The sequence below is a fragment of the Herpailurus yagouaroundi genome, unplaced genomic scaffold (genome assembly GCF_014898765.1).
Source record: "Herpailurus yagouaroundi ecotype Mexico unplaced genomic scaffold, PumYag 140, whole genome shotgun sequence".
NCBI classification, from domain to species: domain Eukaryota; kingdom Metazoa; phylum Chordata; class Mammalia; order Carnivora; family Felidae; genus Herpailurus; species Herpailurus yagouaroundi.
In genome coordinates this window covers 92,738,361-92,755,179 of record NW_024412395.1, presented here as the reverse complement: position 1 = coordinate 92,755,179, position 16,819 = coordinate 92,738,361, and the positions used below count along the sequence as shown (strand labels likewise).

At 38.4% G+C, this 16,819-nt stretch overlaps 1 protein-coding gene across 2 annotated transcripts in view; it reads left to right on the top strand.

Annotated features, from left to right (window-relative positions):
• ABCA12 (ATP binding cassette subfamily A member 12) overlaps positions 1 to 16,819 on the top strand; it is a 279,848-nt gene that overhangs the window by 98,021 nt on the left and 165,008 nt on the right. The window contains exon 1 of one of the 2 annotated variants that reach the window (XM_040476159.1): positions 5,608 to 5,999. The exons of the other annotated variant lie outside the window; for it this stretch is intronic. Within the exon in view, the coding sequence (XP_040332093.1) occupies positions 5,931 to 5,999 (69 nt within the window). The 5' untranslated portion in view covers positions 5,608 to 5,930. Of the gene's footprint in view, positions 1 to 5,607; positions 6,000 to 16,819 lie in introns of those variants that run through there. 2 annotated transcript variants of the gene reach the window in all.

The window sequence follows — 16,819 nt, the reverse complement described above, 5'->3', positions numbered from 1 at the left end:
GTAAAAAAAAAAAATTTTTTTTTTAAATCACACAAAAAAGAGTTACTTGCTCTACCAACTGAGCCAGGCAGGAACCCCCATCCCACAGCACCTTAAAGTAAAAGGGGTGGGAAAAGTGAGTTGTCTCTGATGTGATGGACAAAAACCAGTTTGGAGGTGAAGAACTGAAAGAATGGAACTGGTTGCCTTTAAAATTCCTAAGTTCTTTCACCGTATCATTAATACCACATTTGTTTCCCATTCAGAATAGAGGATTCAAGTGTCAACCACTAACATTTTCATCTTCCCACAGTATCAGTTTAATCTCCCTCTGTCTCCTTAGAAGAGTTGCCAGGAACTTCCCATTCCAAATCCTCAATATGGCATCCTCTGTTCATTAGCATTAAGGTCCCTCACTCTTCAAACTTTATCTCCTACATCTTCAAACCAGTCTTAGGTCTAGTGCAGTCAGAGGTCTTACTATTCTCCAGGGATATAGACTTTTTTTTTTTTTTTAATTTTTTTTTTCAACGTTTATTTATTTTTGGGACAGAGAGAGACAGAGCATGAACGGGCGAGGGGCAGAGAGAGAGGGAGACACAGAATCGGAAACAGGCTCCAGGCTCTGAGCCATCAGCCCAGAGCCTGACGCGGGGCTCGAACTCACGGACCGCGAGATCGTGACCTGGCTGAAGTCGGACACTTAACCGACTGCGCCACCCAGGCGCCCCAGGGATATAGACTTAATACCCAACTCAATGTTTCTGTCCTTGAGGGACTCAGAGTGTAGATGAGGAGAAAGACTATGACAAAGACTAATAAGGAGTTAATGAACCAAGGTCTATAGTAACACAGATGAAGGGTGGTTAATTCAGCCTGCAGTGGGGGCGTGGTGAATAGAAGGGCTGGGAAAGGCTTTGATGAGGAAGCAACACTTGAGTCAGTTGTTGAAGAGTGAGTACAATTTCATTTTGGGTAGAGGTTAGAAGCATGACCAAGGCCTGAAAGTGAATAGTCCTTGTCCAAGACATTACAGCAGATGGCAGCAGGGATGACTGGGAGTGGGGGAGACGCAGCTAATGAAGCTGGCAGGGGCCACACTGGGAACTTCTTTGCTGCTCTACCAAGAAGTCTAAAAAGAGCAGACTTTCTTTTCCTGACTTCCTGGTGCAATAATTCTTTGTGCACTGATTTTGGCAATAATTTTTCATTTTCAGTAAATCTCTACAAGTGATTTATAGGCCCCTAGAAAACCAGGGAAAGCTCTGAAGTTCTTTTCTTTCCTTCTGAGCTCCTCTGACACAGTGCAGTACACGGTATTGGAGGCAGCATGACACAGGGATGAAACATATTGATGTAGGGTTTGAGATTCCTGCCCCTCCAAAATGCTGTTCCCACCATCCCCACTTCTATCAGGGTGAATTTAGGTAAGTTATATCACCTCTCTGAATGTCACTTTCTTCCTCTATAAATGGGGATAATGCCACTTTCTGTATGGTAAGCCTCCTATGATGATTCAGTAGGTACTTAACAAATATTTGCTACTCAGTTATTCAACAAGCATTAATTGACCACTGACTATAGGCCGAGATCTATGTTAAATTTCTATTATACAGTGATGAGCTAAATAGATATATGCTTTGTAGTCTAGTATTTATTATTATTATTAATGTAGATGTTTAATACTATTTTTTTTTAATTTTTTTAACTTTTTATTTATTTTTGAGACAGAGAAAGAGCATGAGCAGGGGAGGGGCAGAGAGAGAGCGAGGCACAGAATCCGAAGCAGGCTCCAGGCTCTGAGTTGTCAGCACAGAGCCTGACATGGGACTTGAACTCACAAACCATGAGATCATGACCTGAGCCAAAGTCAGACACTCAACCGACTGAGCCACCCAGGTGCCTCTAGATCTTTAATACTATCAAAACAAATCAATGTGTTTCAGCCATATCAGTGTACTATTCATGGTTGGACCCACTCCTTCTTGCCCTGGTCCTGGAGTGTGCTCCATGATGATTGACTGCCAAGAGCTGTCACTTCAGTGCTTACGGTGCCTGTCAATTACATGATTGTGCAGCTTTGGCAGAGCCATTATTCTAACCAGGTTCAGTAGGCGAAGTGACTCTGGAGGTGATCCCAGATGAGACGAACCTTAGGAGGATAACCATACATGCTCAAAACTAATTCTGTGCATGGCTCAGTCAAATTTGGACTATGTGAACTGTTCTCTAAAACTTACTAGAGCTTAGGAAAACAGAATGCTGGAATCCTGGGATTAGCTAATTTTTGTGCAAGCTGTTCCATGATAAAGCTATTTTTTTGTTTTGTTTTGTTTTTACTGTTGATGAAGTGAGCACACAAAAACAAATACCAGCTAAGTTCTGGTGGATGTTATGACTCTTTGCTTGATAAAGGGATATACCTGTTGATCACCAAGGAGTAGAATCGCCAACAGCAAAGAAAGGGAGTGGAGGCAGGTATTATGGTCTGAGTCTTGAAAGTCATGCTCAAGACAACCTGGGTCTGCTGGCCTGTGGCAGAAGCGCTGGAACACTGAGTAGTTGGACAGATCACCCTGGTCTGGTTAAATGGAGTAATTTAACCTCTCAGTACAATGGCAGGAATAAAATCTGTCAACAGCTTACTAGTAAATGTATTCATTCATGGATTTTATATTGTTCTAATTTGCCTCTGTTTATTTGCTTTGTAGTTTACTTTTTGCTTTTTAAAAGTGTTTTCCAGCAGCTATGTGTCCTGGGTACAACTTATTTCTGGTTGCTAAATTGTTCTTTATTCCCTCAAGGCGAACTCCTAAAATATCTGCCAAGCACCTCAATCTACAATCAGGAGTAGGTCGCAAAGCTATATCTTTCTCTGTGCAAAACAAAATTTTGCTATCATTAATCTCCTTCCACATTCTCTTCCATTTCCTTTTTGTTGGTCCAATAATTGTTTTAAGTTCTATTCTGATCAGAGATTATGATTCCTGATTTACATACACTATAGCTTCCAAGATTAATGTTAGGTAAAGCCTTTTCTGCAATGAAATCTTAAAAGATGTTTTCAAAATTATATTTTATTTGTATTTTTTTTCAATATATGAAGTTTATTGTCAAATTGGTTTCCATACAACACCCAGTGCTCATCCCAAAAGGTGCCCTCCTCAATACCCATCACCCACCCTCCCCTCCCTCCCACTCTCAAAATTATATTTTAAAATAAATTTGAAAATCTTAAAGAAAATAGTAGAAGCAGATATAGCCAATATAGATGCCAACATAAAGATGTTCAGAGTGGGGCGAAATTTGGAAAACTCATGGTCTATGTATCCTAACTTACACTACTTTGAATTATGTGTTGTGAAAGAATACCTCAGTCCCCAAGTAAGTGTGTGTGACATTTGGAGTTATGACATCATGTGCCTTCCAGTATAAACGAATATCTTACATATGTTAAACACTTAATGCATAGTTTTTAAATTACTTTGAAGAGATAAATCTCCTGGGAAGTCATGGGTTGTAATAAAATATGTTATCTTCATCAGAAAATTAGAGGTAGTAGATGGTGTCCAGGCAAGAGAACAGCCTGAGAGAGAGACTCTTTAACCAAAGTTAAACAAACAAGAGAACAACTCCATGATTATACTGGGAAGATGATGAGCAGCTGCTAGGAGAAACCATTTGATACTTTTCATCTCACCTCTTACCTGCATCAGTCACGTGGTGAGTCAGTTCTTTTTAAGTTGAAGTAATCTGCCTGAATAAAGTGACTCTGTGCCTGTAATGTCCCTTGACATGTAGAGTCACATCCCCAAATCCCACCTTGACTTCACAGCTGAGTAATCCCTATTTGTGGACCAAACCATCAATGAGTTGTAGGCTATGACAGATGGCAGAGAAAGAAGGCAGGGCGCAGGACCTCAAATCATCTGCAAAGCTTGAGAAATCCAGAAGAATCTTGGACACTGAATCCCGGGAGTGGTGAAGGAGGAGACAATATTATTCCAGAGGCACTCAGTGTCTGAAGAACACCTTGTCTTTAACCTTGTTCAGGAAAATAAATAAATAAAGAGCCAAATTCTAGATATTCAGGACTGGCTGCCTTATGGGGATTAGGCTTAGAGAGACTCATCTCAGTAGGGACAGAGCCAAAGTTGAGGTAATCGGCAGGTCCCAGCATGGCTTCAGTCAGCCCCAGGCTGGCTGCCATCAACATTGCAGAGTTGGCATGGGGACCCAGAAGCTGAACCAGCATTTGCTCCCAGTGTGAAGGAAGAACTTAAATATTGATTTTACTGATCTGACGAATAGAGTCTGGATCAGTCATAGAAAGGTGTGAGGACCAAAGAAGTTTCACTAGCCTTGGCTCAAATAGTCTATTCAATATTCAATTAAATTCAGTAGCAATTATTGAGTATTAATCATGTCTAAAGTATTTTGATATAAAATAGTCTGTGGTCTTAAAGAATTTATAGTCTAGTGGAAAAGATAAATACAAGGTCCTTGAGAGAAATATAAACAAAGAACTATGCTGGATTCAAAGGCAGGAGAGAGGATATCCTATGGGTATTTCTGAAAAGGCATCATGGAAGATGTCAACTTGATGGTTTTGAGAGGTAGGAGCTTAGAGAGAGGAATGTATCCCAAGTAGAGGAGATAGCGTAAGCAAGTCAAGGGCCAGAAAGCCGAGGTATGTTTGCATACTGTAATCTATAGTATTTGGCAAGCAGTCAAACATTTATAGTAGATTATTGAAAACTTGGCTGGAGTCAGATTGTGGAGGCATTGAATTTCATAGGGAATAGGTTGTCATTAAGGTGTTTAAGCAAGGTTTCTCCTGGAGATCTTTATTCCAGACTTCTTCATATGTGTCCTGAAATCACAATTAAAATTGCTTAATTAGAAAGTACACTTGAATAATTCAAGCATAAAGCCTTTTTCTTTTCTCCTAATTTACAATAGATTTCTTTAGCTGATTTGGATATTCAAGTGCATTAGAACTCAGAATTCTGCTATATCATATATTCAGAAATATCCTGGGTCAACCTGTGTCTTTAATTGTAAAAACCTAAAACAACATGGCTTTCCTGTAATGGGCCACATGAATCCCCATCCCCAAAATGAGGGAATCTATTATATGTCATTTTTGCCACCTACAGCCTTCCTTTTATTTTCTGCATTTTGTTTAACCTAGTATGTTGTAACAGAAGGGAAGACCTAACCAACTTAGTTACTTCCCTCCAAATCAAAGCATTCAACATAACTTTAGGCTAAAGACTGAGACTTTCTCTATGCACAGAGGTTCAGAGTGTTTCAGCTGAGCTCTGGCCTTATTGAGTTAAAACATCTTAATGGCAATTTAAATATTATGAGTCACTGGGCCCAGAGTCTGTAAAATGCTATGTGTACTGCCTCTGCTACAGCAGGCACTATGTAGTAAAGAAGGAGAGAGAATGTAGGACAAGTCTTACTGGCCTGGCAAGGGTCCCACCTAATTCCTCATGACGTGTCCAGTGCAGGTGACACCTTCTGGAAGGTGTGGATAGGCAGTTAATATCATGGAGAGTAGGAGGTGTGGGTTCAGCTTTTTTTTTTTTTTTTTTTTTTTTACAGTGGGGCATTATCTGAATGATACTCATTCTCTCTTGAGTCTAGACTTCATGCAACAGGCAGTAACTGGATGTTATTTTAAAATAAGCAAAGCCACTGACAGGTTCTGGTCTGGGTTCTTGTTTCGGAGGAAGAGTTGGTTGCAGAGTGCTCCTTGGTCAAGGATTAACCCAGAGGAAAAATCCAGCAGCAGAAGAACTGTGGGTTTCTTACCCCGGCCCTCAGGAAAGCTATGCCGTGAAAAGGCTTTGACCCATTGACACAGCAAGTTGGACAGGGTACCAATTCTTCTGTGGGGCGGAGGAAAAGAGAGGAATTCTCTTGTTCCTGGTGTTTGAAGGATGGCTTCCCAGTTTCATCAGCTTCGGGTCCTGGTCTGGAAAAACTGGCTAGGTGTCAAAAGGCAGCCGGTGAGTAGCAAAAGGGTAGGGAAGGGCATTGGGGGGCAATGCTTCAGGCAATTCTAAATGTTAGTGATGTTAGTGACAGGTAAAAGAGGAATTTGAAGCCATTTTCTGAGGCAGGAATAAGATATTTAGGAATCATCCCTATATCTGTCTTATAGCTAATGAGGCAGGTCCAAACATACCCCAAAGCTGCCTTTTGACTTCAGTAAATTAAAAGGGTAAACCAGAACATGCCCTGGGCAAAGAAAAGGATTCACCTTGCTACTGGTTGAGTTGGAACTAGTGCTGAATTGTAGGTTTCAGGCCAAAATGCTTTCAGAAATTTTCTTAATAAATTTAGTTAAAAATGAGATGAAGAAAGGTATTAGATGAAAGGAATAATACATGGAGGAGAAATGCATTTGTAAACCAAAAGTGATGGAAAGCTTGGTTGAAAAGTGACATATAGAAAGGAAATAGTTTGAAGGCTGTTGGTATAGAAAGCTCCTAAGAAATTTTATTACCTAAAAATTATTTACCAGAAATGTCAAACAAGAGTCAATTTATGCGCCATGCTTCAAGAGTATCATTGAATCACTTAACTTTATGACTACAGTCTGTCTACTCTATTTATTGCGACATCTTTTTTGTGCTCTTACATTCTTGTTTGCTTTTTAAATGACAAAGCTAACTATTAGATACTCATCAGACAGGGTATAGGGAGATTGAGAAAGGAATTGGCTTCTATGAATTGACACATATTCAGAAGAATGTTTGAAAACCAGATAAATTTAAAGAGGCACTCAATATATTTCATTTGAGAGTGGTAATTCCCAGCCCCATATGAATAATATGAATATTATGCAAATAATGTGCATCTTAGAAACCAGCATTTTATCTATGTACCTTATCTCACTCTGGGCTTGTTTGCAGGGCCTGACACTGCTTACTTAAGTGTTCTGATGTATGTATTGACAGTGAGAAGTAATGTTCACTCCCCTTTGTGAATGTGGTAGATGAGATTTTAAATCATGTGATTGTGTGAGTGTGGGGTTTGGCCATCATATTTTAAATTGTTAATATTATGTATTTATTTATTTATTTTTAATTAATTTATTTTTTAAAATTTATTTATTTTTGAGAGACAGAGCATGAGCAGGGGAGGGGCAGAGAGAGAGGGAGACACAGAATCTGAAGCAGGCTCCAGGCTCAGAGCTGTCAGCACAGAACCTGATGCAGGGCTCAAACTCACGAACCGTGAGATCATGACCTGAGCTGAAGTCAGATGCTCAACCGACTGAGCCACCCAGGCACCCCAATATTTTTTTAATTTAAATCATTAGTGTTCTTTTAAGATTGAGAACAACACAAAAGAAAAACCTCCCATAATGATTCCATGCTAGGTTCTACTTGGAATTGAGCAGGAAGAGTCTGGATAGGTAGGTGTGGTCAGAAGATGAGAGTTGGGTTCTTGGTTCTGCTTTTCAGCACCTGCATGACTTAAGGAGCATACCACCATTTATGTGAATGCTGGTTTTCTTATTTGCCAAATAGGGTTAGGGGCTACCATATCTATCTCACTGAGTGGTAAGGATCAAATGTGCCAGTATATTTCAAAGTGCTTTGCAAATGGTGAAACCCTTAACAAATAGAAGATAGAGGGATTTGGGGTCATGTGTATGTCATATTTTATTGAAAGTAATGGTGGAAGGAAATCTAGGAAAAGGGATTGTGGGAGAGAAGAAGAAATTTATATACAGTAAAGTTTTAAGTGATGAAACTCCATAGTTAAAAATAAAAGCATAGAAGAACTGAAAACTTATATCTGTTATTGCTGATAAACTGAATGCTGAGGTTGTATATTTTCCTTACAACTCCATTTTACCTAAAAATTAAAAAAAAAAAAAAAGGGGGGGGGGAAGAAAGAAACCCAACCCTCGGGTGAATACTTTCTTCTTTTTCATTGAGAAATTTTATCTTTAGAAACTTTAATAAGTTCTTTCCTTATCTGTAAAGTAGCTGGTATATCAATTTTCTACTTTAGAGTTTCTCTCCATTTTAGTCAATTTCTGCTGGATATGGCATATTTAAAGGAGATGGAATTCAGGCATGCTAAAACATTTTCACCATGATACCTTGTATTATTCCTATGCAGTCAAAAATCCCTAAAAAGCCCCTAGTAATTATAATTTTGCTTAAGGAAAGAGAATACGTGATCTATTAGTTCATAGACCCAGGACAGATAAGTGTTGGTTGCAGGAAATGAAATCAGAAATAGTTATGGGGCACCTGGATGGCTAAGTCGGTTGAGTGTCTGACTTCAGCTCAGGTCATGATCTCGCAGTCCACAAGTTTGAGCCCCATGTTGGGCTCTGTGCTGACAGCTCAGAGCCTGGAACTTGCTTCAGATTCTGTATCTCCCTCTCTTTCTGCCCCTCCCCCACTCAGGCTCTGTCTTTCTCTGTCTCTCAAAAATAGATAAATGTTAAAAAAAAATGATTCTTAATTTGGGGGAATACAGAAGGCCTACTTGAATCCATTACCTCCAATTAGAGGGACACAAGAGACCTTTAGAAAATGGTGGTGCCAAAAGGAGGAGAGTCCATTCGAAAAAGAGAGTGAGAAGGCAAAGAAAGTTACATTTCTTTCTTCATAGTTTGGCTAGGGCCGGCCCTATCTCCTGTCTTAGAAAGAAGACTTGAGGACACAGGTAGAAAGGATATACCTGTGGTAGTGTTAACAGGGAAGGATGAGAAAATCAAGAGGTTGGAAAGCTAGGAGGTGAAATGAAAAAAGAAATTGTGAAAAGGGAAAATATAAACAAATTAAAAGAGAATGTGAAAAAAAAGAGGTATATAAATTTGAATAGAGGACGTAGTCTTTATGTAGGGACTGGACTTAATCCATCAAACACTTATTTAAAATACAAGCATTTTTATTTCTCTCATTGTAATCTTTCTGAATATGATAGACAATAGAAATGAAGCTGTGTGACACTGGAAATGTATAGTCTTTAGTGAATGTTAACGAATAATCACTACCAAGACATCCTCTTCCACTTTGTTTTCAAGAGATTCTATCGCAAAGCAAGATGGTGGGAAGGATAGTTTCTGTAAGGAAGGAGTTAGGAATCTATTAATGGAGAAACAAATGACATATAAGGGGAAAAAAACAAATATACAGTAAAAATATTAGAGTGGGGATTACTTAGGAAATATATTATAAAGATATATTCTAGAATAGTGAGAAAAGAATTTCAAACAACTATATACTCTAAGAAATAGAAGGACATTGGGATAAGCTAACTGTTGAGTTTGGCTACAAAAAAAAGGAAGGCAAGATCTTTAATTTTGGAGATGATATCCGTCAAAATTGTCCTTAGAGTAAATATTTCTCTCTTTTTAATACAATTGACTAGTGAAATTCTGGAATATTTGGGATTATCTAATTGCTTTAATTATACAGGGCCCCAGAATGCTCAAGGGACTTGTCCAGGGTCACACAGCAAGTTTAAGGACTCAAAGTCAGATTTCCCCCCAAAATGGATCTATTCTTTCCCTACTTCTTGCTGCATCTCTACTGTCACTGAGTTGAGTTTCTTTTTCCAACATGCTCTGATCCCTACTCAGAGTTCGGCCCACCAATGAAGAAATCATAATTGCTAACGAGGCCTTAGATACTACTGTTGTTCTTTTTTTTTTTTTTTTAATATTAGTGGTTACATCAATTCTCAATTATATGGCCAAAAAAGAAGAAAAAAGAAAAAGCAAGCTAAAGGAGTATGAAAAAAATACACTAAGCACCAACGGAAATGTTAGGTAATAGAGAAAATCAATTAGATGCAGTTGCTATCCTGCTGGGCTTGTAATTTAACTCCAGAAATAATGCAAAAATGAAGATTCCACTGGAGATGGTTAGCAACAGGGAGGCTCACCTAATGAGATGCTAGTTGATGATAGGAAACTGAGTCCTGGGACAGTAGAGGCTGCAGCATGAAAAACTAGATAGTGCAAGATCAGAATTATCTTTCATTAAGAAGAGGAGTTTTAAGTAGCCATATCAAGGAATGATTTCAGATCTCTACAGAAGTGGAATCTAATTCCAGACTTAGTATGGAAGAAAGAGAATTACTTTGAGCTGTTTATTTTAACCTAACTGTTTGGCTAGTGGATCACACTTTAGCTCAGTTGGTGATAGAACTAGTTTTTCTGTCACAGACGTTCCCACAACTTGATTGATTTCTAACACTTTGGGTCAAGTTTGACACTCCTTCCCAATCCTCACCTTGCTCATATGACCTCCCCTCACAGTGTCTAGAGAGAAAGTCCCCGCTTCAAAATTTTGGAGCAGGTTGGTCTGTATATTAAAATAATTGTTTGATTAAAGCAATTTAGGATTAAACTGTCATGTCAAATTTAGTTATAAATCAGATTAAAATGAACTAGGTCCTGAACAATTCAGGCAACAACCTGACCAAATATTGTAGGCCCTTTTTCCTTTTCTGGGTCTGTATCATTTATTCCTTTTAATTGTTCAAAGAAAAATCCCTTTTAATTGTTCAAAGAAAATTTAGATCTACCTGTTTATATTGGTGCCTGTTATATAGCAGGCATGCCCATTTTGTTAGTTTAGTCTGTCAATGAAGAGCAAATGAGATAAAGACGTTTTAGAAAAGAGAGGAATATAGAAATAAATTAGCTTAAAGTCCATATGTTTTAATATGCATCATAGAAGATTTACCAATCTCCAAAATGTATGAGAATCTCCAAAATGTATGATAATTTCAGAAGATGTACTTGATCCCAGTTTTTAGATGAGTCATTTCCATAGATGGCAGAAAAGCCCAGTAGCAGAAAGCCTAGTTAACTGAGAGCTTTGCCACTTGTAGTTGCTTGTTTTGGGGGTGGAACTAAGGTTTATTCCAGATCTAAAATACCAACCTCTTACTTCAGAATGTGAACCGTGGAATCTTCTTGTTACCTAGTAACAGTCATCCCTGGGACAATGCAAAAGTAAAAGAATGGAAAAGGAAGGAAGAAACAGTGTACTTTATTGTGATCAAAGAGAACTAGTAATATATCCTATAGTGCTTTGGCTACACAGCTTGCTTAACTCTGCAGGTGCGGAACCCAGGCTCCCTGCGTTCAGACACCAGCTCTACCATTTAGTGGCTTAAGGAATGAAGGTTTATTTAATCTCTTTAAGATTCTGATTTCCCACATGCAAGAGGAAATGGGGTGATTATATTAAATGAGATAATGCACATTAAGTGTTTAACATAGTATCTTGCATAATCTAAGCAGCCAATAAATATTATTAACTATTATTTATTTGGAATACTATATTGAATTGATATTAATTATAAGACCACTTGCCAAGAATTTATCCCAGGGAGGATATTTTGAAATCATATTTAACAGAGAATTGTGGAGGGAACTGGCATTGGTACCCAGGAGGAGAGGGGACTTTGTCTCTCTTCAAATACTTGGAGAATTCTCATGTGGAAGAAGAGGCCAAACTAAGATGAATGAGTGTCAGATGTGGGAATGAAGATATTGCCTTGATATGAGCAAAAACAAACAAACAAACACATGAGGCAATGCGAGTTGTCCAATAATGAAGTTTCTTGAAATAGTGAACTTCTAGTCACTAGAAGCACTCAAGTGGATGCTGGATAACCATATGGCAAAGATGTTTTCCCTAACTTTTCATGTACCAGTCATTCTGGACTTATTTCTTTTCCTGGAATATTCCACCCTCTTTCCCATCTGTGGGTCTCTACCCATATGTTTCCTCTGCTTGAAAGACTCCCACTTCTTTTTCACATTCCATCCAACACACATATCCTCTCTTCTGTCTGACCCTTTTTCATCTTTTAGGTTTTAGATTCTACTCCCCTTGCCTTATCTTCCTTTTATTTATTTATTTATTTATTTATTTATTTAAATTTTTACATTTATTTATTTTTGATAGAGACAGAGCACAAGTGGGGGAAGGGCAGAGAGAGAAAGAGACACAGAATCTGAAGCAGGCTCCAGGCTCTGAGCTGTCAGCACAGAGCCTGACGTGGAGCTTGAACTCACAAACCGTGAGATCATGACCTGAGCTGAAGTCAGAAGCTTAACCGACTGAGCCACCCAGGCGCCCCGATAATTTTTTATTGTATTATGAATGTAAGACTCTCCAAGACCATGTTTCCATGACCAAGAATAGAGAATCTTCATCTGAAACATTTTATTTTTATTGATTTTTCAGAGGTAGGCAAAAGAATCCCCATTGCAGTTTGGAAATTGTGCTGACATTCAGTGTCATTCATTTTGGACATAACGAACTTCAAACCACTCTAGTGCAAGTCTATACAGGAAAGACAAGTAATATGATTATGTGGAGTGGCCAAGCATAAGACAGTAAGGGATGGTGACATTTGGGATGAAGACTAGAGCATGAATGCTCCATTTAAAGGTATTCAAATAGTAGTAGAAGTCCTCAAAATTTTAAATATATGGTAACACTTAATAATTTAAAATTCATTGGTATCTTATTTTCTTATTTACATTGAGTGAAAGTGATTTTTAAGAGTAATAAAACTGGTGGATACAAGTAGAATCAGATGGACTAGCAGTAATTAGAATGAAAGGTTCTGACAAAGTAATGCCGTATGAATTACCTAACGTTGAAATTATGTGCTTTGCTCAGATTTTTCAAAAAATTAGATTTGAGAAGTTTTCAAAGATTTGAAACAATGGTTCTTAGCAAATGCAGAGACTAGTGTTACTAGGTAATGCAAATTAGTTAACAGGTGCTACAGATCAGCTCTAAATGAAATTTTTGGAGTGAACTAATATTTGGTTAATTCTGGAAACTTCTTAAGATTTAAACTTGAAGTTTTGAGTAGATGACTTTGCTGACCTCAAGGTCATTGAAATGTATCCTGCCATCACCATTAATTTCCTAAACCTTATCACCTAGGATAGCATTCCTGGATATGAAATATGTTTGTTTTTATCTCTTTTCTTGACTCTCATTTCTTCTCTTGTGCTATCATTTAAAAATTGCCTCTCGATTTTTTTTTTTTGGAAAAATAATTTGGTAATTTATTACAAGGTAAACATACATTTACTATATAATCCAACAAGTCTACTCCTGGGTACTTGCTCAAGAAATATAAAAACATACAGTCTTTATTTATTTAATTTTATTTTTTATTTTTCAAGATTTACATCCAAATTAGTTAGCATATAGTGCAACAATGATTTCAGGAGTAGATTCCTTAGTGACCCTTAACCATTTAGCCCATCCCCCCTCCCACAACCCCTCCAGTAGCCCTCAGTTTATTCTCCATATTTATGAGTCTCTTCTGTTTTGTCCCCCTCCCTGTTTTTATATTATTTTTGTTTCCCTTTCCTTATGTTCATCTGTTTTGTCTTTTAAAGTCCTCATATGAGTGAATTCATATGATTTTTGTCTTTCTCTGACTAATTTCACTTAGCATAGGTATACCCTCCAGTTCCATCTGTAGTTGCAAATGACAAGATTTCATTCTTTTTGATTGCCAAGTAATACTCCATTGTGTATATATATATATACCACATTTTCTTTATCCATTTGTCCATTGATGGACATTTGGGCTCTTTCCATACTTTGGCTATTGTTGATAGTGCTGCTATAAACATTGGGGTGAGGGCGCCTGGGTGGCGCAGTCGGTTAAGCGTCCGACTTCAGCCAGGTCACGATCTCGCAGTCCGTGAGTTCGAGCCCCGCGTCGGGCTCTGGGCTGATGGCTCAGAGCCTGGAGCCTGTTTCTGATTCTGTGTCTCCCTCTCTCTCTGCCCCTCCCCCGTTCATGCTCTGTCTCTCTCTGTCCCAAAAAAATAAATAAACGTTAAAAAAAAATTTTTTTTTAAATACATTGGGGTGCATGTGTCCCTTCGAAAGAGCACACCTGTATCCTGTGGATAGATGCCTAGTAGTGCAATTGCTGGGTCGTAGGGTGATTCTATTTTTAGTTTTTTGAGGAACCGCCATACTGTTTTCTGGGGTGGCTGCACTAGCTTGCATTGCCACCAACAACGCAAAAGAGATCCTCTTTCTCCGCATCCTTGCCAACATCTGTTGTTGCCTGAGTTGTTAATGTGAGCCATTCTGACAGGTGTCAGGTGGTATCTCATTGTGGTTTTGATTTGTATTTCCCTGATGATGAGTGATGTTGAGCATTGTTTCATGTGTCGTTTGGCCATCTGGATGCCTTCTTTGGAGCAGTGTCTATTCATGTCTTTTGCCCATTTTTTCACTGGATTCTTTGTTTTTTGGGTGTTGAGTTTGATAAGTTTTTTATAGATTTTGGATACTAATCCTTTATCTGATATGCCATTTGCAAATATCTTTTCCCATTCCGTCAGTTGCCTTTTAGTTTTGCTGATTGTTTCTTTCGCTGTGCAGAAGCTTTTTATTTTGATGAGGTCCCAGTAGTTCATTTTTGCTTTGTTTCCCTTGCCTCTGGAGACGTGTTGAGTTACAAGTTGCTGCGGCCAAGATCAAAGAGGTTTTTGCCTGCTTTCTCCTCGAGGATTTTGATGGCTTCCTGTCTTACATTTAGGTCTTTCACCCATTTTGGATTTATTTTTGTGTCTGGTGTAAGAAAGTGGTCCAGGCTCATTCTTCTGCATGTAGCTGTCCAGTCTTACCAACACCATTTGCTGAAGAGACTGTCTTTATTCCGTTGGATATTCTTTCCTGCTTTGTCAAAGATTAGTTGGCCATACATTTGTGGGTCCATTTCTGGGTTCTCTATTCTGTTCCATTGATCTGAGTGTCTGTTCTTGTGCCAGCCTCTCGATTTTCAAAAAGAATTTTTTTTTTTAAAAGATGAACTTATTTATTTTTATTTATTTTTGGGGGGGGACAGATAGAGACAGAGCATGAACGGGGGAGGGGCAGAGAGAGAGGGAGACACAGAATTGGAAACAGGCTCCAGGCTCCAAGCCATCAGCCCAGAGCCTAACGCGGGGCTCGAGCTCACGGACCGCGAGATCGTGACCTGGGTGAAGTCGGACGCTTAACCGACTGCGCCACCCAGGCGCCCCAAAAAGAATTATTTTTAAAATAATTTCTAGTTTTTGAATTGAAAAAATTTCAAATGTAAAGAAAAGTTGCAAAAATAGTATAAATAATATTCTTTCTAGAGTCAGTAGAGAGTGATGCCCCATCACCTTGGATACTTCAGTGTGCCTGTTTTACAAAGAAAGACATTCACCTCATGACCCAATATCACCATCAAATTTTTGGACACAATTCAAGCTTCATCAGTTGTCCCAACCATGTCTTTTATAACAAAAGATTCCAGTTCAGAATCACATTCTGAATCTAGTTTTCATGTCTCTGGAATCCCTCAGTCTGTAACAGTTTGTTAGTCTTTCCTTGACATTCATGACCCTGACACATTTTGAACATTTAAGACTAGTTGTTTTGTAGAGTATCTGTTATTTCCTTATTTTTAGGCTCTGGTTATTTATCTTTGACAGGAATACTACACAAGTGATGCTGTGTTCTTGCACCATTGCCTCACATCAGGAGGTGTATGATGTCAATTTGTCCCATTTTGTGGAGAAATTCTTTTGAGATTATACCTCATTAAACTTTCAGTTTATCTATTTGTTTGCTTATGTATTTATTTATACCTACATAGACTCAGATTTCCAGTTTATTCAGTTAGATATAATCTTTTATTGTCATAATGTTTTTTTAATGTTGCCAATGGGTCAAATTTCATGCTCGAATTTGTGATAGGCTGGTTCTATTGATGTCTCCATCATTTTCAACATTCTCTAAGCAGTGTATCTTATTGGTCAGTTGATTTACCTACCTACCTACCTACCTACCTACCTATCGTATACCTATCACTGTGTCTATAGGCATGAAAACAGTGATATTCTAATAGCAATGAGTACACCTAGCTCTCAGATGCCTACTAAAAGAAGCTAGGGTTTCTTGGGAGAATGGATATTTCCAGGGTTGGGACAGAGAAACTACATGATAAGGCAGAAACAGTTTGTGAAACCAGAAAAAAATAACCAAAGAAGTTATACCCACACATTTGTAGCTCTGTTTTATGTCTCTTTATGCATTTTGGAAACCAGGAGTTCATACCTGTATCTTTAATTTTAACCCAACACTATAGCATTCTCTTTTCTTCTTTTTTCATGTTAAAATTCCCTTGATGGATAATGAGAAACCTGGCCCCTCTTGTGGGTAATGTATTTACTTTTTTGGTCAACTTCCCTGTGTGAAACTAATCACCTGTTTCTTGCCCTGAATAAACACCTTCCTTATGCTACTTGGGTTCTGACCTCCCAGGTCTGACTGCTGCACTGTGCATTTCTCTACACCTTGCCAGGGATCCACCTTCTTCACTGTGTTACGGTGGTGCCCTCAGTACTAGTGTGGACCAGACATCCTGGCCTCACCAAAAGGGTTTTTAGGCACTGAATTGTTCAGGAAGGGAAAGGGAAGAGAAAGAGAACAGAATGGGACAAATCAGTGGAAAGTAAGCCCTGGAGAAATAAAAAGAGAAACATGCCACAGCCCACTAAGGAATTTTAAACTACTCAGGGTGCATATGCCTTTGGAGGTCAAGAACGCAGGGTAGGGGGTGGAACGCAAATGAGGTAAAGAGGCAAATGTGAGATAATTAAAATGTTAGAAAAAAATGAACCTTTTAAAAACTGCTTTTCCTTTAGTTTTTGAGTGGGCCTAATATCTATATGTGTAAAATCAATATACCAGTCCTTTCTCCAAATAAACAAAAATGAATCATGGCTCATTGGTTTAGTATTTGGATCCTTGAC